The 25,896-nt window shown below is 36.0% G+C and overlaps 1 protein-coding gene across 27 annotated transcripts in view; it reads right to left on the bottom strand.

The window, feature by feature from the left end:
- The window catches only part of DLG2 (discs large MAGUK scaffold protein 2), a 2,054,427-nt gene that overhangs the window by 578,980 nt on the left and 1,449,551 nt on the right, over positions 1 to 25,896 (bottom strand). For all 27 annotated transcript variants that reach the window (XM_023239374.2, XM_045039809.1, XM_045039811.1 and 24 more), the window contains one exon: positions 12,378 to 12,502. In XM_023239374.2, coding sequence (XP_023095142.1) covers positions 12,378 to 12,502 — 125 coding nt within the window. The remainder of the gene's footprint in view (positions 1 to 12,377; positions 12,503 to 25,896) is intronic.

The following is a 25,896-nucleotide window of genomic DNA, read 5'->3' as shown; positions in this document are numbered from 1 at the left end:
GGATGACTATTTGCAGGAGATGTGGATGAAGCTTGGATGTGCAAAGTGTAGTGTCACAGACATATCCCCACCTTCCTTTTGGTACAGCAGGAGCTGGTAGCAGGAAGAGAAAAGGCCAGTTAGGGGCTTCAAACTGGGGCCTGCTTGCCCTATGTGGATTTCCTGGGGCAGAACTCTGAGTCTTACATTCTAAACTCTAACCTGGTTTCCCAGCTTCCTCTGGGAAACTAAAATGTGCAGAGGTGGGTAGATGGAGGGGGTGGGAACGTGGAGGGATATCTTGTCAGTATATGTTGCCCAGCGTGGACCGCAGAGCTGGAGAAATAAACCTCACTCAGGTGACGATACATACATCTCCATTTGACTGTTACATATTTCCTGCATAGGAGCTGAATGAATATTAAGCAGCTCTAACATCTTAATGACTTTGGCATCTAATTGTTAATCTAACGTGTAATAACTTGATGCTTGCAAAGGCTTACCACATTATTAGGCCTTTCCAAATAATGTAATTTGTAACTGTTCAGAAAAACTATTCTTGAAAATTACTGCTGTACTAGGAACGAGGGGTTAGTTGGAGTGCCTTGCCCACCTCACCCTAAACTATTTTGTTTTGGTCTAGATCCCAAATAGCTATTTACTAAAATCAATATCAAATACAGTTTCTGAATATTAGAATGACAACACGCCTTCTTGGGAGACTATGAGGAATAAATAATAACAAGTACTTTATCAGCATTTAAAGTTGTGACCAGCTCTTTGCTTTCAGAATGTAATAAAGATTGCATGTTCTCAGATCTACAGATTTAATCAAAACAAAGGGTTGATTTTCTGACCATTATAACAGCATTTTGAATGTCTCAGTCAACAAAAGTCAAACGATAAGAATTTGACTTTGAAACAGAAAATTCCCAAAGAGCTTCTATTATACTAGTTTAAAGGAGAAAGATGCTGAGATCATGAAGATTATGTACCATTCTCAAGGTCTCCCAGCAAGTTAGTGGCAGAGATCCCCAGGTCTGTCTCTGTCCTTCACTAGAGCAGTGCATCTTGTTAACTTTCAGTCTGAACTGGGAATTTGAGTCTAGATCTACAAACAGTGCCAGAAATTGCTTTCTATAAACAAAGCAGGGACTAGAATTACATCAGAATATTTAGAGCCTCATGGAGCTAGTCTTAAGGGATGTGAACCATCACATCTATGTTTTAACAATCCTATTGTTCCTTTGCCAGGATCAATAAGGTTTTTTCTTCCAAAAGTATATTTGGATAACTGAACTTTATAAAACTCAGTCTAAATTAATCCTCCTAAATTTTAAAGCACTTAGTGATTTGTTTGTGGCTTCTGAAAATAAAACCTTTATTTGTCACATAATTTTTCGGAAGTGTTGATGTTTTAGCAGCTGGCACAGAAGGTCAAATATCGGTTAGTTTTGTTAGGAAATGGAAACATGGTGTGATATTTGCCTATTTTAGAGATTACTTTGACCATACAGGCATGGAGCCCAAACCACAGGTACTCTCTCTTTGGTGAAGAGATTATTTCCTAAAAGAACTTTCCTAAATCATGGAACCTCAAATGAATTATTTCTGTATCTTGATAGCAATGTGAAGAAGTTGTGAGCTTGCTAAAACTAGAAGAAAAAACTTCATATTTGTAAATAATAGATATTTTATGCTAGAAAATAAGGACTGGATATTTTAAGTAAAAACTTTATTGAGATATAATCCCCATATTTTAAAATATGGCTTTTTAAAGTGTACAATTCACTGATTTTTAGTATAATCATATAGTTGTACAATTATTAGCACTATCTAATTTTAAAACATTTTCATCATGCCCCAAAAATCCCGTATCAGCCCCTGGCAATCATTAATCTACTTTCTACCTATATCAATTTCTCTATTCTCTACACTTCATAGAAATAAAAAGTGTTCAATATGTGGCCTTTGGTATCAGGCTTCCTTCACACAGAATACTGTTTTCAAGTTTCATCTATGATATGGTATGTAACAGTACTTTATTCCTTATCATGGCAGAATAATATCCCTTGCATGGGTATACCAAACTTATTTCTCTATCATTTAGTACTAGATATTTGAGTTGTTTATACTTTATGAATATTATAAAAAAGGTTTTTGTGTGGACATAAATTTCAATTCTTTTCAGATATATACTTAGGAGTAGAATTGCCATTCATGTGGTAACTGTTAACTTTTGAGGAACTGACAGACTATTTTCCCAAGTGGCTGTACCATTTTGCCTTCTTACCCACAGTGCATGGGGGTTCTGATTTCTCTGTATCCTGGCTAACATGTGTTATTATCTATCTTTTTTGATTATAGCCATTCTACTGGGTGTGAAGTGGTATCTCACTGTAGTTCTGATTTGCAGTTCCCTAATGAATAATGTTTCACATCTTTTTATGTGCTCATTTGCCATTTGTATATCTTCTTTAAAGAAATAATCTATTCAAATTTATGGGAAGCAGAATAATCCCTCCCCATTCCCCTTAAAAAAGTTCAAGACCTAATATCTTAACTGGGAATGCATTGTTATAGATCAAAGAAACTTACAGATTTGATTCAGTTAAGGATCTTAAGACAGGGAGATTATGTTGGATTATCTGGGTGAATCGAATGTGATCACAAGAGTTCTTATACGAAGGAGGCAGTAGTGTTAGACAAGAGATATATGATGACAAAAGCAAAGACTGGACTGATGCTCTTGGAAGATGGAGAAACGTGTTAAGAGCCATGGACCTTAAAAAGGTGGGAAAAGACAAGAAAATGGATTCTCCCAATTATCCTCTGGAGCTTCCCTGCAACACCTTGAGTTTATTTCAGTGAGTCTCATTTTGGATATCTGACCTCCAGCACTGTAATATAGTAAATTTGCGTTATTTTAAGATACTAAGTTTATGATAATCTGTTAGAGCAGAAATAGGAGGGGGCACCTGGGTGGCTCAGTGGGTTAAGCATCTGACTTTGGCTCAGGTCATGATCTCGCAGTCAGTGAGTTTGAGCCCCACATCGGGCTCTGTGCTGACAGCTCAGAGTCTAAAGCCTGCTTCAGATTCTGTCTCCTTCTCTCCCTGCCCCTCCTCCACTCGTGCTCTGTCTCTCTCTCTCTCAAAAATAAATAAACATTAAAAAAAAAGGAATGGGAAACTAACACAAAATTCTTTACTGATTTTTTAATTAGGTTATTTGTCTATTGTTGACATAAAATTTCTTCCTATATTCTGGATACAAATCCCTTATCAAATGTACTACTACAAATATTTTTCTCATTCTATGGGTTTTTTGATGATGTTCTTTAAAGCACAAAAGTTTTTAATATTGATGAAATCCAACTTATCTGCTTTTTTTTCTCATTCTATGGGTTTTTTGATGATGTTCTTTAAAGCACAAAAGTTTTTAATATTGATGAAATCCAACTTATCTGTTTTTTTTTAAGTTGCTTTTGTTTTCATATTAAGAGCCCACTGCCTAATTCAAGGTCACCCATTAATATTTACTCTTGTGATCCACATAGTGTTAATTTTTATGTGTGGTATAAAGTAGGGGTCCAACTTAATTCTTTTGCTTGTGGATAGCTAGAAGACTTGGCACAATTTGTTTAAAAAAAGTGGGGGAGGTATGTTTACCATAAAACCATTTCATTTAGCCAATTGAAGGATTTCTCTTATTAGATTACATAACAGTTGAGCAAAACAGGAAAATTGTTGGAGATGCTGTTCCAGCTATGAAAGACTATATATGGGTACCTGGTGTTCAACCAATTATGTAGCTAAAATTATTCTTGCTTAGAAATGTTCCTGTGTAGTTCTAAATTGTTGGGGACTTGTCATTACCAGTCACCATGGAACCATTTGCTAGGTGATTTTTTTTTTATTGTCTAAGCAGGTTGTCAAAACACATTCAGGGCTGATAATATTGATAAAGTCAAAGGACACAGGGATGTTGCATCTCACACCTATTTATTCCTACAGGAAGATATGAAAGGAAATAATCCATAAAAATGAGTCCACTGAGGTCTTCTTCCCCCCATATTTCTTTCTAAGGAGGGTGCTGGTGTCATTTGGACTAAATAATGATGCTTTTCTTCTGATGAAGATGTTCAGGGTAACAGTTGGATTTATGTCCTGCTTTACCCCCAAAGCAATAATGAAAGAAGAGTTTATATAGTTTTGAAGACACTGAGAATCTTTGTCTTTGAAAAATGTAGCTTCGTCATAGTCATTGCATGCAATAATCAATTGGGTTATGTGGTGGTGGGAATTGATGGTGGACTTGCATGAGGTCTTAATCTGCAATCATCCAAAATCTTGAAAGTTCACTGGTACTCTAAAAATTTAGCAATCTCTTATGCAGTTTTACTCACTGGAAGTCTTCTATTTCCTTAATCTAAAAGTGGGTCTTGGGTGTAATTATGCTTGGAGGTTGCTCTCTTTCTTCTGCTTGGTGTTTTTCAATTGCACAGAAATTAAGTTTACCTTTGTCTTTTCCACCTACAGGGTTATATGTTATCCTCAGCTCCTGATGATCACCATTTTTTTTCTTTTTCTCTTCTTTTCCTTCCCTTTGCTCCTTTCTTCCCTTTCCTCTCTCTTTCTCATTTTCTTATTTTAAAATCACCAGTGAGTTAATGGATATGAATTAATGAAAAAAATCAGAGAGTAAATTACCAAATGACAGCCAAAAGGACAATGCTGTAGTTTATACACAGGAGTTGTATTCTTGAAACACTGATCCTCAACCTCTGAACTTTGGTCAATATAGTCAAACCTCAATGTGATCAATATTATTCTTTCTTGAAATCAGCACATATGTTGTCTTGGATTTTATAAAGACAAAGCCAACCTTAGCAAAAAACAGACATGGAAGGAACAAATGAAGAAATGATTTAAAGAAAACTTTTTTTTTTTCATCTTGTCTGGGAATAGGAATTATTGTGCTAAGGGCTGAGAGATTAAATTGTGTCACTTGTCAGGAAACTGGCAAGCAGCCATCCTTTCTGCCTGCTACTACATGCTGCTTTTGTGCTGTAGATGGGTTTAATAAATGCACTGTTGTGTAAAATGTCATTGCTGCATCGCCAAATGGTGGCTGTCATGTGATAGTTCTTCCCTAGGATGACAGATCAATATTGGTCTGCAGCAATCCAGGGACTTGAAGCCACACAAAGGGCATATTTATGGTTCAGAAACAAAAGTAGAAATAAAAATCATTCTCCAAAGCATGGAGATATATTTATTTTTCTCTGGAAGAAACTTAATGTTCTTTCTAAAATATTCTTACTTTAAAGATAAGTAATGTTATCCAATTTGAATCACTACTTCTAGAAGAAAAAATACAAATGACTAATAACATTTTTGAAAAGTTCAATCTTACTGTTAACTGTCAAATAAAGGCAAAGTAAAGCAAGCAAATATACCATTGTTTGCCTTGGCAAACAGCCCAGAATTATATATGTGTAAGCGCATACAATACCAACAACATATCATAAAATAGGCCTTCTTCAACGTTGCTGGTAGAAGTAAAATTTAGTACAATCTCTCTGGAAAGAAATTTAGCAATATGTGTCAAAATTCTTTAAAATGCTCATAAGTTTTTGGTCCTGAAATTCTACTAGAAATACATCCTAAGGAAAGTATAAAAAACAAGGTCAACAATGTCTTCTAAAAGATTTCCAGTTGTTTAAAATGCTGAGACACTGAAAATCAATTCTTAGTAATGTGCATGGTAAATATATTATTAAATAGAAATTAAAATATTTGTAAAGGTTTTTAAAAATTATCTAGGGAGAGATTTATGAAAGAAGGTTATGTGAAGTTAAATGCTAAATATATAGAGCATGATCTGAACAAAATTAAAAAAAAACACACAAAAAAACCCAGAAATAAATGTATAAAACATGTTAACAGTAATTGACTTTGTGTTGTGTAAAAGTGAGTGTGCTGTTTTAATTTTTGTCTACTCTTCTGCATTTTATACATATTCCACAAAGGACAGCTATCTTATCCATAAACACATATACACTATAAGTTATATTTAAAAAGAAATTGCATGGGGAAAAGATCATTGTCCACAGAAATTAATCTAAACCACTATGTGCTCTCTTGCATTGCCTCTTAGCTCTCATTCCCCATTTTCCCCATAGCTCTGACTCTCTCCCTCCCACTCCAGCTCAGAGGCACATCTCCAGCCATCAGAGGAAACAGATTTCTGCTGTCTCTTCCCTTGGGGGGCTGGTTTCTTTCCCATTTCTGATCTCCATTCATCCCTTGTTTCTCATTGTGCCTTTTGCCTCTTGCCTCCAGGGATGGGAAGAGCCTGAGGCAAGCTATGAGGCCTGATCAGTGTTTCTGGAGTTCAGAGTGGGGTCGTGCTGGCAGAGGCCTGCCATGGGCAAGCCACTCTGCAGCCCTGCCACAAGGGAATTTCAGAGTCCAGAATTCCATAGCATTCCTATCAGTTTTCTATTGCTGTGTAATAAATTACCACAACTTTTGAAGTTGAAAACAACATACATTTATTATCTCAGGCTCCAGTGGGTCAGGAGTCTGAGTACAGCTTAGTGAAGTCATTGGCTCTGGGTCCCCCAAGGTTGCAGTCAAGGTGTCAAGGTCTGCTTTGTTTATTTTGTCATCTGGATGTCATCCCTTTCAGGACCATGGGGTTCTCTTCCAGGCTCATGTATCTATCGTCAGAATTCAGCCATATTCCTGAAATCGTCCCTTTTGCTAGCTATAGGCCGGGGACCACTCTCAACTCCTATCAGCTGCCCTCAGTTACTTGCCACATGACCTCTTCCAAAGATCCTCTTACAACATGGAATTTTCTTTGTCCAGGTGGCAGTACAGTCTCTTGGCTTTTAAAGTACTCATATAATGAGGTCAGGCAGACATGATATAATCTCTCTTTTGATTACTTCAAAGTCAACTGATTAGGGGCCTCAATTACATTTGTGAAATCTCTTCTGTCACATACAGCAGTATTATCATGGAAGTGAAATCCCATCATACTCACAGATTCTGCCCACACTCAAGGGGAAGCGACTACATAGGATGCGGGTCACTGGGAGTTATTTTAGACTTCTACCAAAAGTGTTCCTTCCTGGATGTCACAGACTTACGGCTCAAGTTCAGGATGCTGTTAAATGGCTGGCTCGGCAGAACGAGCTGTGTTGAGGACCTTGAATTTTACATGATTCCTTCACATTCAATGTTTCATTTAATCCTTACCATAGCTTCCTGAGATCTATGTTCCTATCTCCAATTTATCAGTAAGGGAACTGGAGCCCAGAGAGCTTAAAAAGATTCCCACGGTCACACAGCTAGAAAGGCAGAACTTGAAACCCAGGTCCTCCAACTCCAAATAGTATGTTCTTTCTCCTACATCTCTCTTCTGGGGTAACCCCTGAGACCTGAGCTCAATTTGGAGTCTAATCTCATGAGGCAGAGAATCACTTCTTATTTCATCTGTGTCTCAGGCCTGCACACTCACTTCATATTGAGTGTGACTGAGCTCATGCAGGAAGATTTTGTAACCATGAACCTAGAATTCCTAGAATGATGTATATGTTAGTGTTCCATTGCTCCTTAGATGATTACCAAAAATTTAACAGCATAAAACAACATGCATTTATTAGCTCACTCTTTTCATAGATCAAAAGTCTGGTGCAGTGTGGCTGGAATGCTTAGGTTCTCACAGGCTGAAATCCAGATATCAGCCCACCAACAGTGTCATCTGGGGGCTTAGGGACTTTTTCCAAGCTCACATGGTCGTTGTAGGACTCTGTTCCTTGCAAGTGTGGGACAGAAGTCCCTGCTTCCTTGTTGGCTGTCCACTTGAAGACCCTCTGCTTCTAGAGGCCACTCACATTCTTTCTCACATGGCCTCCTCCCTCTGTCTTCCAACCGGCAACAGTCTCAAGTACTTCACCCATTTTGAATCTCTGACTTTTGCCAATGGTCAGAGAAAGTTCTCCACTTTTAAAACTCATGATTAGATCAGGCTCACTTGAATAGTCTCCCTATATTAAGGTCAACTGTGCCATATAACATAACATAATGACAGGAGTGATATGATAGTCACAGGCTATGGATTACGGTGTGGAATGCTGAGGAGTGGCATTTTCAGAACGTTACCCCCTACAGTGTATCTTTAAGTGTCTCCCCTTTCCCCTGAGAATAACTTAGAATGTAAAGCCATGGACATTGGAGCCAGACTTCCTGGGTTCAAATTCTGGCTCCAACATTTCCTAGTCATGCAATATTGTGCAAGTTACTCAATCTCTCAGTTCTTTGATTTAATTCTCTGAAAAATGGAGGTAATAAAAGTGTGGGTTTCAATGAGTTGTTGTACACTTTAAATGAGTTAATGTGCCAGAAGAGTACTTAGCACACTGAAGCACTATGTGGGTCTTTGCTATTATTATTGTTGACATGATTATAATATATCCACTAATGTAGAATCTAGATTTCTACACTTCGAGGAGCAGACCCATTACTGCACTTTTCTTTATGCCACCTTCTCTATAAGTTTTAGTGTTATTTGTTAAAAATATAATTCATAATATGGAAAAACACACTTAAAAATAGTGTTTAACTCACATGAAAGAACAAAGATTTTTGAAATAAAAGATAACCACGTTTAGTTTGTAAACTTATTTTTTAAGTGAGGGAAACATAGCAGATTCAGTTGACTATATTATAAACTCAAGAACAGAAACATAGAAACTTTTTTGGTACCATAACTGTTTCTAAATGGGCTCTAATTCCATGTAATAACTAGGAACAAAAGGAGTACAAGCAGATGGGAATAGGAAGTTTAGGGAAAGATGTGGAAGCTGAAAAGAGACTGAAAGAAATATAGAAGGAATGAGATGAAAGGTAATAGAAAACCAATGAGAAAGAGAAAAAAACAGGCAAGAGCAGAGGAAAGACCACTGAGAGATAGAGAGGGCAGGTAGGGAAAAGGGGAAGACACTGATAAAATTTATTGGGCATCTAATATATGTCTGATTTAGCTAGGGACATAGGTTTTCTCACTGAATCCACAGAACAACTCAATGGAGTCAGTATTATTGTCATCATTTTACAGAAAAGAAAACAGTGACTGAAAGAGTCTAATTTTCCAAGACCAATTATGTTAGTATACAGATTAGAACCTACATCTTCCCAGAGCTCATTGTAACATGCTGCTCTCTTGTCCAAAGGACTAATGGTGAGATTGAAAGTATTCATCACAGCTTGTTGGTCCATCTCTGAACAGTGTGCCTGTTAGGTGGGCTTGGGTGTTACTATCCCTTAACACTACCTTATGGTGTTAATTACTTGAGTCAAAACATTTGGATTCTATTTAAAGTAGAGCTTCCAAAGATTTATACCTCAGGATAAGTCATCCTACTGAGCCTCAGTTTCCTCTGTAAAATAAAGGCTTTGAAATAAATAGATTGCCAAATTCTAAAAATCTACACTTAATGTCATGCTGCCAGGTTTCAATCAAATATTCTTGATCTCTTAGATGTCTCCCGGCCATTCCAGTTCAGGGCAGGAAGCAGTAAGGGGGGAAACAATCTCCGTGGGAGTAGCAAGGATTTATCGAAGTGAAATAGAGATCCAATCAATAGCTGTCTTCACATAGCAAAAGGCTGCAATGTGGATTGGAGAGTAGGTATTTTTAGTTGCTCAAGTTAGGACCACTATTCACGTACCACTACACAACCTTAAGAGGCAGTATTTACATATGCAGTCATAGGCTGTAGCCCTGGCTCCAGGAAGCCAGAACAAGACCCATGGGTAGAGGACAGAATAAAAAAAAATGTGACTCAATAGAAAAATAACAAACTTTGTAATGTTTAGAGTTGCCCCTTAACATTGTGAAAAATTTTGCCTTTAGGAGTTTTTATGAAGGAACCACATGAGGTAGAAGATTCTACTCTTGAATTAGAACTTAAGAGAGTACATAAGTGATATTCAGGATTAATTTTTGGATGTATTCAAAGCTAGCTTGATGATCATCCAAGTTGTGAAGACTTAATTTCATGAGTTGATATTATGGCCAAATAATGGTATCTACCTCATATGGCTGCTGCAAGTATAAAGATGACTGCATATATTCTATTCCTTTCTTTCTTTCTTTCTTTCTTTCTTTCTTTCTTTCTTTCTTTCTTTCTTTCTTTCTTTCTTTCTTTCTTTCTTTCTCTTTCTCTTTCTTTCTTTCTTTCTTTCTTTCTTTCTTTCTTTCTCCTTTCCTTCTTTCTTTCATCTATCTTTTGATCTATCATCTATTTATCTAAGCACAATTCCCCACACATAATAAAATCTCAACAAATTTTAGCTAGCATTATGATTATTCTATTTACAATTATTCAATGCTGCTTCTAGCAGAATTTCCTTTTACCTCTGCAGGCATGAGATTGTTCCCTATATTTGCAGTCAATCAGTGGTAGCACGGTCACTTTTCATTCCTAACAGTGGGGATAGGCACTCAACATAAAGTCTATTGTATCCTAAACCTTAGAGTCAGAATTTGGCTAAGAGATGGAAATTCCCCTATTTCTAGGCAAAGTAGTATGAGATAATGATTGTGGGCTATCAATTTCAGAACCATCTTCCAACACTCTGTTCTTAAACTTTGAAAATGGCACTTCACCAGCATCCAGTATTAGCAAACCCAGTCCTCACTATGACTCATGAGAATTACACAGTATCTATTTCAAATTGTTCACTCTGTAGCATGGATATTTCTGTACTCTGAAATTAATCTCATCAATTCAGCCTGAAAATTCTATTGTCAAAAAGCATGTGTTTCCTGTGGGAGTGTCACTCATGTTTTTTTGGTCTTGAAAGGAGATGCAGATGCACCTGAAAAAAAAAAAAAGCCTGTGATTCTCTTCCACAAGCTGTCGTAAGTAATCACTGCATTGAAACAAGCAGATAGGGAACAGAGTGTCCTTGGCTGCTTTATAAGAAAAATAGTAAACTAGCTTACTTATGTTTAATGAAAAAAACAGACAAGGAAAGGCTACATGGCTTACATGTATGATACTTAGGTCACAGTCCTCATTGTGGCCCCATGCAAGCTAAAGTCATTCTTTTTTTTTTTTTAATTTTTTCAACATTTATTTATTTTTGAGAGAAAGAGACAGAGTGGGAGTGGGAAAGGAGCAGAGAGAGAGGGAGGCACAGAATCCGAAGCAGGATCCAGGCTCTGAGCTGTCAGCACAGAGCCCGATGTGGGGTTCGAACTCACAAACCATGAGATCATGACCTGAACCAAAGTCAGACACTTAACTGACTGAGCCACCCAGGTGCCCCATAAGCTAAAGTCATTCTTACCAATAAGACTTTGCTTGTGCTACCTTCTCTCCCCCTACTCATTAGTTTAACTTCTTTTTCCATCTCCTTTAATGAATTCATTAATTCAAAAACTCATTCATTCAGCAAGAATTTGTTGGTTCACTTCTATATGTAACTTCTTGGCCTGAGGGGATTCACAGTCTAGTAGAAGCATGAAATTAACACTGGGATATGTTTTTCTCCCCAGGGAAATCTCTTTTAATTGTTCCAATCTACAATGCCTGTTAGCTAGTGCTTTGATCTCTGATAGAATTTTATATTATTTACTGATTGTCCTGTGTGCCTCTTAGTTGCCCAAATAATCTTCGGTTCTTTAAAGAGCAAGGGTCCTGATTCAAACAGCTATTAGTCTATCCTGTGCATTATGTGACTCCACTCCATCTGCCTACTCAAGCTCACCTTGTGGTCCTCATCCAGTCAACCTCATCCCGTTGGTTTCTCTCTTGGTTGGGATAACTTGTTCTTTCTCCTTCTATGTTCTAATTCAGATTTGTGGGGTTACTGAAATCTTAATTATTTTTAGACCCAGAATAGAATCTTCCTATGGAATAGTTTTTAGATTCTCTGTTCAAACTCCTACAGAAAGCCCTTATAAATGGACTAAAAAAATCTATGGATACATACAGTGTTGATACCATTGCCCTATCTGCTAATACTACTTACAGTATATTGTTTTCTATACATTTTATTATTTGCTCATCAGCTCTGAGTATTCTTCCTTCCAACTAGACTGAAGTCCCCATGGAACAAGAAATTTATCTGCATACCTTCCTCATGGTGCCATGCTGAATGTTGAATGTAGTGCCCTTCAACAAACACAAATTAAATACTGCTTGAAATTTAGTAAGTAATAAGAAATCTGCAAAGTCATTACAGAAAGCTTGCTTTGACAGCTGTGTCTTTCAAGTACAGCCTTGTAAAATTATTATTCTGCAAAGGTATAAATGTGTCTCATTGATGTGGCAGATTTACTTTCCAAATAATTCTAACGTTTCAGAGCTTTACCTGAGTCTGCCATCCTCTGCTGCAGCACCACCCGGTATAATCTTCGTAATAAATATGCCAGGGTCATCTCCAATGTGGGGATTATCTGTCCCTCCAGCAATACTGAATCCCAGGCCAGAATTCCCCTGGAGAAACAATAAGTAGACATTAAATGATATGGCTGTCACCTAAACCTAGTTCCCCTTGCATCCTGTGTTATCATCTTACGACTCAAATGGAAATCAGGTGATAACAGTCTTCTATGCAAAGCTATAAAGTGCACTGTCAGCAGACAAAGGAAGGTCAGGAAAAACACTCAAGTTTGTCTCTGCATTGCAAGAGGTCTAAGGGGTCTTATATTTTTGTTTCTACAAAGGACCTCATATTTTCGCTTTTAAGAAATGTTTCTGTTACATAGCAATTAAAATGATCATTACACAGTAGGAAATACAAGCTTACAAATTGTGTTATATGCAAAACTGCAAAAACATTAGTGTCAGTTGTAAAAATTATACATACATATGGAAAAGAATGGAAGGAAACCAGTTACATGAAAATTGATTTGGTAGAGTAGTGAATTTGGCTGTTTTAATTTTGTTATTTCCAGCACCGTTATACATCAAATAAATGTGTTCCTATGTAACAGGAAATGTTGGCTTCAGAAGGCAGGTCTCTCTTCTACAGTTATAATAAATGTGAGATACTTTCCAGTAATAAACAGGTTTTAATTTGCAATAGACATAGGCAAAGAATGCATTACTACTGCAGAATATAAATTTGATAATTTATATTCTAATAAAGCTTTCATACTTACTCATGCAAATTATAGCAATTGACATCCAATATACATGTAACTTTCTAAAATCTGTATGTAAGACGTAATTAAAAGTCTTCCCCAAATTCACAAACCATCTTACTTATTTATTATTTTTAATAATTTTTTAATCTCCATCTCCTTGGCTACATTATGTTTTCATATTATGTTTTCACATTATATTTTAAGCCATATTCATATACGTAGGTAGTGTTTATAATTATCCATTTTAAATGGCTAAATATTTCATCAAGGTCATATATTAGCATGTATTTAACCAGTCTTCTGTCACTGGATATTTAATTTCTCTACAACCAATACAGCTTCCTAAAGTTACTATTACTTGATTAATTTCTGCTCTTGGATAAAAAATGATGAGGACTAAGAATTTAGTAGTTATCCAGAAAAATTAATTAGGACATTCAATTAGTCAGAAAAGTTCAATGTCAAAATAAGATCAGCTGTAACCTGACTGTTATATCATTGCAAATGTCAAGGTAATGTTTAGCAATTTTTATTGACTTAAATAATAAAAATTCCAGATGGTTGTTTACACAATTGTACATTTATGTTGAAAGGCAGAAATTAATAATTCAACCATAACAACGGAAATCCCATGTCTTTATACTTCTGGCAGTTCTCTAATTCTGGTTTTCTTCGAAAAAATCCAAATCTCATTTAACAGAGATATTACTCAGTAGCAGTCATGTGGTCATAAATTTACTTAATATTCTTTAAACACCAGCTCTGTGTCTGGCATTGGACTAAGTCCTGGAACTATAGCAGTGAACATCTCAGTTTATGAGGCACACGAAGCATAAGTTCAGGGTGTAGAAGTGGCTAACAAAAGAACAAAACACAGGAACTTTCCCTGAAGGTGAAGAGCAGTTAGCAACTTTTGAAGGGGTCAGAATGAGAACTGGGGATGAGGACAGAAGGTTCTAGGCAAAGGAAGAACATATGTAAAATCTCTGAGGTGAGAAGCGGTACACTAGTTCCAAGACACAGACAAGAATTCTCAAATGAAGATAGCAAAATGAACCGGATGAGGTAAGTATTTACCATGAATGCAAGTGACTCTATTCTTGATTTTAGGTACCTATTGACGCCAGATGAGTCTATCAGTTTTGTTAGAGTATGTATTATGTGACTTTAAGGCTACAGGGAAACTAAGGCTGCAGGGAAAAAAAACAGAAGATTTCTCCCTTCATGGAATTCAAGGAAGAACAGAAAAGGCAGTGATAAGCTGGCATCTGGTAATCAATACATTTTCACTGCAATGTCAACTACATTGTCATGTATATGGTTACAAGGACAGCATTTAGATGACTTATGAGGAAGTTTCTCTAAGATCTTGGGGTTTGGGAAGAAAAGAAAGGGAGATGAGTATCTTCATTGCAATGTGGGTCTAGTTCCAAGAACATCAGTTGGGGTGTATTGGTTTTACAAGAGTTGGCACCTCAGAGATAATTTCTTGAGTAAGGGGACAGGGAAAGAGGCAAGCACAGACTTGGAGGTACTCAAATGCTTACTCCTGAGAGTATACATATTTTTGGAGAGGGCATTCAAAACTTTGCCATTTGAGAAAAAATATTCATGCATAGAAAATATTAAATGGTCATCCCAAATCCACGTCTCTGGGTAATTTAGTACTCTTTTGAGTTTTCTGTGCTTCTCTACACCATGCACTATGTTATTTTGATGTTATATACTTATGAGTCTATCCTTTTTTCAAACTAAGCTTGAAGAAGACAGGAACTGTGTAGCATTCATCTTTGTTTCTTGGTTGTTTCTCTGGCACATAGTATTATTCAATAAATAATTGATGAATGAATCAACAAATAAACTTACTGAGCGTATTCAAGAGTTAAAGGGAAGACTCAGAAAAGACACGGTGAAAGTCCACACTGTGTTAAGAAATACAATATAGAAGTATACGCCATTTTATTCCATGTAGCTACAAGAATAAAAATGGAAACTCAGGTATTCAAACTGTGGCTTAGCTGAAGGACAAATGATGAGACAAAACTGTCCAAACTTTGTCAAAACTGAGCAGGGGATAAAAAATAAAATTATTTATTTTATTGGAAGGGAGGTAGGGGCCTTCTCCTACAGAGCAGCTGCTTAGTCACTGACCATGAGGGACCTGAGCATCTTCTGAGAGGTTAAACTGAATGACTTTAAAGGATTCTTCTGGATCTTTGGCTAGATTTGTAGGAAAACTACTCTTGGCAACAAAGAAAAAGGAATACTTTAGAGGTGAAAGTTGATCACTGTTGCATTTTTAAAACTTCCATTATTAATCAATAGATCTTTGAAGTAATAGCTATGATGACAATCTAGAAACATTTAACTACTGTTTTTGGAATTGACTCTAATATGGAGAATATGGTGGCTTTGGCATCTATTAATATACATTTTCCTGTCCCTCAAATCTACTTTGAGGAAAAGAATGCGTCAGGGAATCCACCATGAAAAGAGGTAGGTAGAGGCAGAGTGTAACTGGACCTGTGTACCCAGTCTCAAGGATTTCCAAAAGCAAATTTTGTGTTTCAGTTAAAACCAGTCTGCCAGCTGGGCCTGGCCAGTCCCCTTGGTTTTTTAGAGGATGTTCATCTGAATTCAGCTAAGGAAATTATTTAAAGTGTTTTCCATCTCCCCTTATTGTTCTCTCCCAGCCGTCCTTTTCAGGCCTTTGCCACCAGCCAGCATTGAGTGGAGAGAGGGACAGATAAAAAGTAGCAGTGAAATTACTGCCTGCTGTTCTCCATGGCTGAATCACTCCAGCCTCCTGATAATCATCACAGAGCCAGCCAGCTGCAGGGGCAGACCCAAGAACCTCTCTTTTCTGAGCAGCAATCTCTCCATGTGAACAGGCAGACCCCTGGCTGACATCCTTAGATCCTGAGAATTGTGGCTAATTAACCGAGTGTTGATACTTGACCCAGTCAACGGCAACCATGAGGTGCCATGCTGGTGAGGGCAGTCCCTGTATAGGACTCTGGGTGGGCTGCTGTTCCCTTTCAATTGGACAGATTCCATGATTGATGAATGTGGTTGGCACAAACCTTTCTTTCTCCTGGTTCCCAAACCTCCACATTTGTTGACTCTCCCCCAAGAGCACAAGCCCATTGCCTAGCCAAATGGCACTTCCTCCATCATGTACTATACTCCATCTCCTCTCAGAAAAAGAATCAACAAAGAGGAAAGACACTTTATCAATTAACTGATGGTTGCAAATATAAATACTATACCCTTAGAAAAGCTCCTCTTTCATTTGAAGTTATTCTTTACATGAAAATTACTCCCAAAATGAGGTTACAAAAAAGAGAAAAATAAAATTATATCGTAATCATATGCATTTACAGAATGTTCTATTTACAAAGAATTACTTTGATTTTTTAGAAGTTCCTACTTTACAGTATTGTGCGATCTGGTAATTCAATTCTAGGCATTCATCCTAAAGGAATAATCAGAGATGTGTGCAAAGATTTGTATTCAAAGCTTCATGACAGTATTATGTTTTTAATGTTAAAAACAAAACAAAGAACAACTCACAACTGGAAACAAACATCCAAACAATAGAGAAATGGTTAAAAATACTGGGGTATATATATCTGAATGTGGGACTATTTTGGAGCCATTAAAATTGTGATAATGAAAACAGGAAATGCTCAGTATATAAATGTGAGAGGAAACAAAACGTTTATGGAATTTTAATTATACTATGATCACCACTGAAAATATTCAAAGAAAATGACTTGTTTTTAACAAGAAATTAATTACTAATTAGCAATAGTAAAAGTACTTAATAATTCAAACTACCTAAGAAGGAGACTTTAAAAAAATTATAAACTCCTAATAATATACAAAACTTACATAAATACTAAAAATTCCCTCAAGGGAACTGATATTTATTGCATATTTATTCGGTGCTACACAATGACCTAGGTGTTTTATAATCCCCCATTCAGTACATACCATTTCCCTCTTTTTATACATTAAAAAACAACAGCAACAACAAAAAAAAAACAAACAAATGAAAAACCCTGAGGCTAAGAAGAGTGAGATAACATTCTAAACACAGAAAACAAGTCAACAGTAGAATTCAGATTCAAGTCATATTTGTTAGGCTCCAAATCTGATTTTCTTTCCATTATATCACATTGCCTTTCCTGGGTTAAAAAAAAAATTAATTTGATGGTAGGTAAGTAATAAAAAATGATAATAATAATAAACCATTTTCTAGATTTTTTAAAAAGTCTAAACCACTCTTCTTTTGGTAAAGATAATTTAGCTAAAAATTCTGAATGTGGAGAAAGGGATGCTTAGGTTGCAGTAGTCAAAATTGTGAGATAAATAAAAACTAGATAAAGACTCAAACTCTTCTAACTTATATTTTCTATTTAATTTTTTAAATGTTTATTTTATTTTATATTTGACATTTACTTTTTAATGTTTAGTTTATTTTTGCACAGAGCACAAGTGGGGAAGGGGCAGAGAGAGAAGGAGACACAGAATCCAAAACAGGCTCTAGGCCCTGCACTGTCAGCACAGACTCTGACTCAGGGCTCAAACTCACAAACTGTGAGATCATGACCTGAGCAGAAGTTAGATGCTTAACTGACAGAGCCATGCAGGTGCCCTGTAAAACTCTTTTAACCTTTAAAAACCATGTCCTGTGTTGAATAATACTGAAATTTTACATAATCTGTTACCAACTCCAAGAGTCCTGTACATCCCATTCATTCTAGGAAGAATCTATATGTTCTTTTAACTCTCTGCCCAGAATCATCAATATCCAAGTCTATTTTCTGCACAGCTACTCCAGCAAAGACATTTGTTTATTTTTATTTAATATCAGTTATACAGCAAAATTATATATATATATGTATATATATATATATGTGTGTATATATATATGTATATATATACATATATATATATATATGTATATATATATTGTTTTTGGATATATAATCATACCTCAGCCTCTAATCTGCAAATTTCTGATATACATCTAGATTGAAAATTCCTAGTGCAAAAATTGACTAGTGATTAACATATAGAATAGTGAACAATATAAGTAGATGGAGCACAGATATAAAAAAGGCTAAAACAGACAATAGCAAATTAAAATAATCCTCAAGCTAGATACCAGAAGTAAAAATGTCACTTGATAGAAAGATACATGAGTTAGCAAATATCTTCTAAATTGTCCTGGATGATATTTTATTTTAGGCAGTAAATCTGGAATGGCACAAGGAATAAAAAGATGTCTTTTTCTCATAGACATTACTTGTTGAAAATCATTCAAAGTCTTTCTCATTTCCAAAGGCCTATTTTTAGGGTATAAAGATATAAGTGTAATTCAGACATTTCTAACTATTGTTGCTTACAGTTAGCTACATAAAGATCTCCCACCAAAAAAAAATCTTTTTAAACATGTCACCCAACAATCCATGTGTTTTTGAATATCATTCTTAGTCTAGGAATAATAGATTCCTGTTTTCACTTACTTAAAACTTCTAGGAGTTGCATTTAGTATTTGCTGCCAAGGAGCTACCAGAGGTCTGTGTTTGGGGACTGGTAACTGTAGGAAAGTGTTTTCAGGGGTTGGGGGACTATAGAGAGAAAGTGGTTTCAATAAATAGGTATAAAGAAAATGCCAGTTTAAAATAGGCCCAAGAACTCATGATAAGTTAAAGGGTGATTACTATTTTTGTGAAAGAGTTTTGTTCTTAGGAGAGACATGTGGTAGAGTCTCATGAGAAGGAGGCAGGGAAGAGGCAAGGTTTTAGAGGATGACAGGGAGAGGACTCAAGCACCTCTGGGAGCTAAGGGGATGAAGCCCCTGGAACTGGAGATTGAAGGTATGAAAGAGAAAGGGAGTCCATGGGAAGCAAAATCCTGATGAAGGAGGAGAATAGGGTCTAGAGTCCAGATTCTTGATTCCCTACCATAGATACTGGTTAAATACATGTGGTAAAACCACAGCAAGGAATACAATGGTATCATGAGATGAATATATGTTTACAATACATATTCAGGTAAAGTAGAATACAATATAAGATTTACATTTTATGGGGTGTCTGGGTGGCTCCGCTGGCTAGGCATCCGACTTCAGCTCAGGTCATGATCTCACAGTTTGTGGGTTTGAGCCCTGCGTTGGGCTCTGTGCTGACAGCTTAGAGCCTGGAGCCTGTTTCAGATTCTGTGTCTCCCTCTCTGTCTGCCCCTCCCCCATGCACACACACACTCGCTCTCTCAAATAAATAAATGAACATTAAAAATATTTACATTTTATAATATATATGCATAGAAAAGTTTGAAAGTATATTCACCAATATATTAAAGTTTTCAATGATGTCAGAATTATAGATCTTTGGACTTTGTCATTTTGAGCAAGTCCATCTTTAATTTTCCTTATAAATACATCTTACTATAAACAAAAACACACACACTCACACACGCACTTTTATACTCACAAAACGTGATTAACCAAAGAACAGATGAGTTTGTTTTTTGAGATAGCATACCTCAGCCTTAGGTAGGGGGAGGGATAATTTTCTATCTGGGATAAGAAGGACTAAATTCTTACAAAGTATTATTTTAAGGCAGAAGAGTTATAGGGTTATTTTAAGGTGGAGGAGTAAAAAGCTGAAGGTGGTCTTAACTGATGTCTTTGCTGATACATTTATATGTCAGGATACCAAAGGGAAAGTCTAGAATGAATTTGATGACTTACATAAAACAGTAAAGGGTTGGAATTGCACCTGTGAGGCAGGAGAAACACCTTAGGATGAGTAGAGGTCTGCTGAGCAGCACTGAGGTGGGGCATCATCAGCATGATTATGGGATTTTCTCCCACAGCGATTAGTAATCATGAACAGTGAAAAGGAAAGGTTTGGTTGCTCTAGGGCTGAGATTTGAAAAGCAAATGTAGTTAACTCTCAAAGGAATGAGGAATGCAAATCAGAAAAGATAGAAAAGGAAGAGAATCAAGGAATACATTCAGCCTGGAAGAAGAGAAGTGGGTAAGAAAGAATAAGATCATGACAAGGTCAAAGTACAGATTTATGAGAACAGAGGATAGAAAAGGGAACAGCAGTCTGTGGACACTGGGATTTCAGGACTCAAGATTTCAGAGATCAACTGGCACTCCCTGATAGTCATGTCAGTGTGGTAAAGGTCCCATGAATGAATTAAAGTGATGATCAAGTCAGAGTACTTTGTGGCTGATACTGAAGTCTCCTTGGAATACAAAAAGAGACAAGGAGAGAGAAGAAAAAAAAATGGCCAAAAATGTTCAGTGAAAGTGAGCAAAGACCTAAGGTAGAGATAAGAAGACAGGTAGAATGTGAAGCAGTATGGCAGTTACAAGAATTACAAGTAGAAGAACGAGATGCACCAAGTCCGAAGAAGAAGAAAGTGCTTAACTTGTTCAAGGAACTAAAATGAAATAGCTGTAAACTGATTAGGTAAGAAAGGGGGAGAAGAGGTTAGAGAGGGTAGCAGGGGTCAGACACAGGGGGCTCAATAGGATGGTGTAGGTTTTGTGGGTCATGAAAATTTAAAACAGTGGAGTAACATGGTCTTATTTAGTCAAAGATTACACTAATTGCTGTTTGAAAACTTTGGAGAGAGCAAAAGGTGGTGACAGAAAGGCCAGTTAAAACAGCCCAGGTCATAAATTGATGGTGGCTAGATAGGCTGGAAGCAGTAGGGATGGCAAGATTTGAGACATGATCTGGAGGTAGAATTGACAGGATTTACTGTTGGTTGGAATATTCAAGGAAAGAGAAGAATCAAAGATTCTGGACAGAGATGCCATATATGAGATGTAGAGACTGTGATGTGGCTAGGGGAACTAGATTGCAAGAGGTAAATCAAGAGTTCAATTTGGATCCTTGTAAGTTTGAGAGATCTGTTGATGTCACTGAAGTGGCAGAAAAAAAATACTGAGGTCTGGAGAAAGAATGATGGTAATTGTTAGCACTCACTGAGTGCTTTCTACATGTCAGGCACTGTACTAGACCTTACAACTCCCCTTTTATGGATAGTTAAGATACTGGGAAGAAAATAAGGGAAGTAACTATAGGAATATCAGGAATAAGTTCCAGGCACAGTTAATTCCTTTGGTCCCCATAACAACTCTTTAAGGGTATATGCATATGTTTTGTGAATGCCAGACCTAGGAGTATGGGCTTTCTTAGAGAAAGCAGGTATTCTTAATAAGGAATGACCAGATAAATATGATATTTTACCGTGATTAATTCAAGGACGGTGAACAGGCTAAGTTAAAAATAGGCTTGGTAGAATGAGTCAGAAAGCAAGGAGAGTAATTTGGGATCAAATACAATATTTAAGCTATGAATTCTTAAGATATGATTTAGAATGTTGTCAGTTACACTCACCTACAAAACTGCCAAGTATCATGTCTCTTGTGCCCTGCAATCATATCTAGCTGAAATGCTATTAGAAGCTAATATGCACTCCTCAACAGCTCCCAGAAAGAAATGTAGCTCACGAGTCACTTGTTTACCACGTCAAGGAATCTGAGAGTCATCCTTGACTCCTGCCTGCTCATCAGTCCTTACATTTTATTAAATATCATGTCTTGTTGATTCTACCCCTAAAATATCCTCAAATCCATCCAGTTCCTCCCAGTTTCTATTATCACTGTCCCAGCTTAGAATTTCATTTGTTGTCCTCATTGCTCTTCTGTTTTCCAGGCCTAACTAATTTCACACTATTTTCATGGTAAAATGTGCTCAAAATAGCAGATCTCAAATTCAAATAGCTATTAAGGCAGACAACATATATAGGAGAGTGAAATGGGCCCAGGAGAGGTAAAACAATAGAGCAAGAGTGTGGTTAAATGGCAACTGATCTCCATACTGGGAATAAAATAAGAAGTGGGGAATGAGCATATATTTTACCTAAAGGGAAGAGGTTCTCTTTAGCTCTTGAATTTCTGCCATTCTAGAATGGGGGTCTGACGTTGAAAGATTGTTCTCCCCTCCTTACAGAAATCAGGAATCAAATTTTCTTAAGTGAAATATCAAATTTTAAATGTTAGAGAATTATTAAATTGAAATACATATATATAGGTCTGGGTCAATTATGCTCCCTATAATTGGCAGTTCGTGAGGCACATTCCATAGTTGTCACACAGTTCAACCCAGTGACTAAAGGAATATATACACAAATGAGAGAGATGATCTAAGGGTAACTGCTTTTTAAATTGTTCACTACTTGTTTCTATATAGTCTTATATACCCCTTGGAAGCATATAAAGCAAAATACCTGGAAGTAGGTCCCCACTATCCTCTTCATCCTCCTCTGTATTTTTCTGTGCCTGGGTCACAATTTTATTATTACACATAGCACACTATATTATACTTGTTTACATGTTTACCTTCCCGGTTCTACTTTGAGCATCAATCCAAAGTATTAAAACTAAGTTATTCAATTCCTGTGCCAGAATAATATAGTACCTATATGTGAAAAGATTTGAATAAATTTTTGCATGAACTAAACTGACCTGCTTCCTCTGCCAAAAACACTTCTCTTCTTCTCTTGTTGAATTGCCACTGAAACATCAAAATTCATCTCAAATCCTATCTGATATTTTCTCCAATTGCTTCAGGCAGATGTGATTGCCCTTTCCTCTGTGATTCCACATGACTTCATTCAAATTGTGAGTAAGACCATAGAGTTATTTATATATGTGTCTATCTTCCTCTAAATTCTTAGCATCTGGAGGACAGGGGCCACACTATATTTGCATCTAGCTCTTAATCCAATTCCTGGTGACAGCAAATGCTCAATAAATGACTACTGAGTTAAACAAAATGGAAGAATACTTAAAATAATTTGTATGAATGAGCTAATAAGGAAAGGTTAGACGAAAGGGGTTATTTGGTTTTAATGTAAGAGGGCTAAAGGTTGAGTTGCCTGATTAACTCTGGTATTTGAATGCCTACAATGTGCTCAACATTGTGTCATATTGTGATAACAACAACAACAACAACAACAAAGATGCAACCTTGTTTTCAAAGAGCTTACAGTCTAGTTGGGGAGATGTGTCACATACACAAGAACAGTGTGAGCGTGGCACAATATTTCAAATTTGTCTTTGTCTCTTTTCTCCCTGAACGTTGTCAACAATCATTTTCCAAGTTCTGTTGATTCTATCTCTTGAGTATCTTTTATTTTCATCTTTTATTTCTAGTCCCACTGCATCTATCCTAGTTAATTTCCTCATTTCCTATTTTCCAGAATATTGCAAAATGCCATGAATGATCACTTTATACACCATTTCTTTTGATTCATTGTACTTCAAAAGTGTAATTTTCCCATTTTCTCTGAAATCAACAATTTGCATGTTCTACTTTTTTCTATTCCACATCTTTGAAAACAATCTTATTCTTTTCATTCTTTACTGAATCATGAGCATTTTTTGTTAAAATGTTAAAAGGCTGATATATATCAATATATATAGATAGATATAGATATAGATATATAGAGTGATATATAGTGATATATATATACATAGAGTGATATATATATATATATATATATATATATATATATATATATATATAGTGTCTAGTATTTCCTGGCAGTATGGTAGGTGCTCACTTGTTACAGCCATATAACTCTCCTTTGAAATAACTTGGAAATAACTGATTGTAACTCTGACAAAACAAGCCTTCAACCTATACCCCTACCTCTACCTGTACCAATCTTGACGAGGTCAAGAGGGATGGAAATGAGCACTTGCTATCATCTATGGGCATCATTGTCTTGGAATAGATTAAGAAAACAAGCTCTAGAATCATTCCTGATATGTTTAGATCCTAGTTCTGCCACTTCTTACCTGTCATCCTGAGCAATTCTCTGAAGTTCTCTCATTTATATTATTCACTAGAAAAAAAGGAATAATAATACCTTTGGACTGGTTATAAACTATGAATACTCAAATGTTCTCAAGATTAAAAACATTTTTACAATAATAAAATGTTATTTTCCTTTCTCCATGTGTTTACTTTGCACTGATGGTGCAAAAGCAATGGGGGTAAAACTATTCATGCCTTAGCACAAATTAAGGCAGTGGCACCAAAATGTACTAGTAATCATTGAATTCTTTCTTAACTGTACGCTCATAACAAAAATTGTTAGTTTTAATTAAGAATATCTTTGATGAAACAGTGCAAATTATTATTATTATTAATTTATTTTTAAAGATCTTGACTTTTGAGTGCATACAGTTGTGATATTCTGCATGATGAAATGAGAGAGATGCCTCTGTGGTGTGTTGCATATAGTTTTCCCAGGGGAAAAAAAAAGATTGTATGATGTATTTAAGTTGCAAGTAAGCTAACCACATTTTCATTGAATACCATGTTTACTTGAGAGAATAACTGATAAACAAGCTATGATTATTTAGTCTTGGATATTTGGCAAAATGTTTTGAAAACTAAGGAAGTGACCTTGTTTCTTCAGGGAAACATCTGATGGTATTTGTTGTCAACAATAAAATTCAACTTTTCAAGCAAATATTAGAATTTGGAAACCTTGCGTCCATCACCATGAGCATGACAACTTTCCAAACATCAAAGACTTTTCTGATGAGATGGGTGTTAATATTAACAAATAGGATTCTTTTGATATTGCATAATGAAAAAAACCAACATTTGGAGGGTCTGTATGAATATGACATTATAAACCCATATTTGTGGTAAAAGGTCTATTTAAAGTATAAGGCAGATGAATAAATTTCAGAACAACATTGTACAAAAAGTTTATCAAAATGGTTTCAGATTTCACATTGAAATTAACCTTTAAAAATTTTCCTTTGCCAAGTCTTAGTGTAGTGTCAAAGAATATCCACAATTATTTGAAAAGGCTATAAAAACATTTCACTTTTCTCCATTCATATATCTGTGAAATCACATTTTCCTCATTTACTTCAACTAAAACAACATGCATATTGATTAAACACAGATGAAAGATAACAGAATATAGATGTTAGATTAAGCCACATATAAAAGAAATTTGAAAAGTGTAAAATAATGCTAATCTTCCTGATAATTCTTTTTGCTTTGAAAAACATGGCTATTTTTAATAAAAAGCTACTATGTTTACATGTAACAGGTTATTACTTATAAATTACCTAATATATATTTAAAAATTTTTCAGTTTTAATGTCTAATATAATACATATTGATAGTTAAAATGCATATAAACAATATAGGAGTCACCAACTCCAGTGAAAGGGGTCATAAAACAAAAATGTTTATTAAGAACTGCTGTTGTACACTGTTGGTGGGAATGCAAACTGGTGCAGCCACTCTGGAAAACAGTGTGGAGGTTCCTCAAAAAATTAAAAATGGATCTACCCTACGACTCAGCAATAGCACTACTAGGAATTTATCCAAAGGATACAGGAGTGCTGATTCATAGGGGCATATGTACCCCAATGTCTATAGCAGCACTTTCAACAGTAGCCAAATTATGGAAAGAGCCTAAATGTCCATCAACTGATGAATGGATAAAGAAGATGTGGTTTACATATGCAATGGAATACCAGTTGGTAATGAGAAAGAATGAAATACTGCCATTTGTAACTATGTGGATGGAAATGGAGGGTATTATGCTAAGTGAAGTAAGTCAGTCAGAGAAAGACATATCGTATGTTTTCAGTCATATGTAAAACTT

The sequence above is a fragment of the Felis catus genome, chromosome D1, assembly GCF_018350175.1.
Source record: "Felis catus isolate Fca126 chromosome D1, F.catus_Fca126_mat1.0, whole genome shotgun sequence".
NCBI classification, from domain to species: domain Eukaryota; kingdom Metazoa; phylum Chordata; class Mammalia; order Carnivora; family Felidae; genus Felis; species Felis catus.
This window is presented reverse-complemented; position numbering and strand designations above follow the sequence as displayed.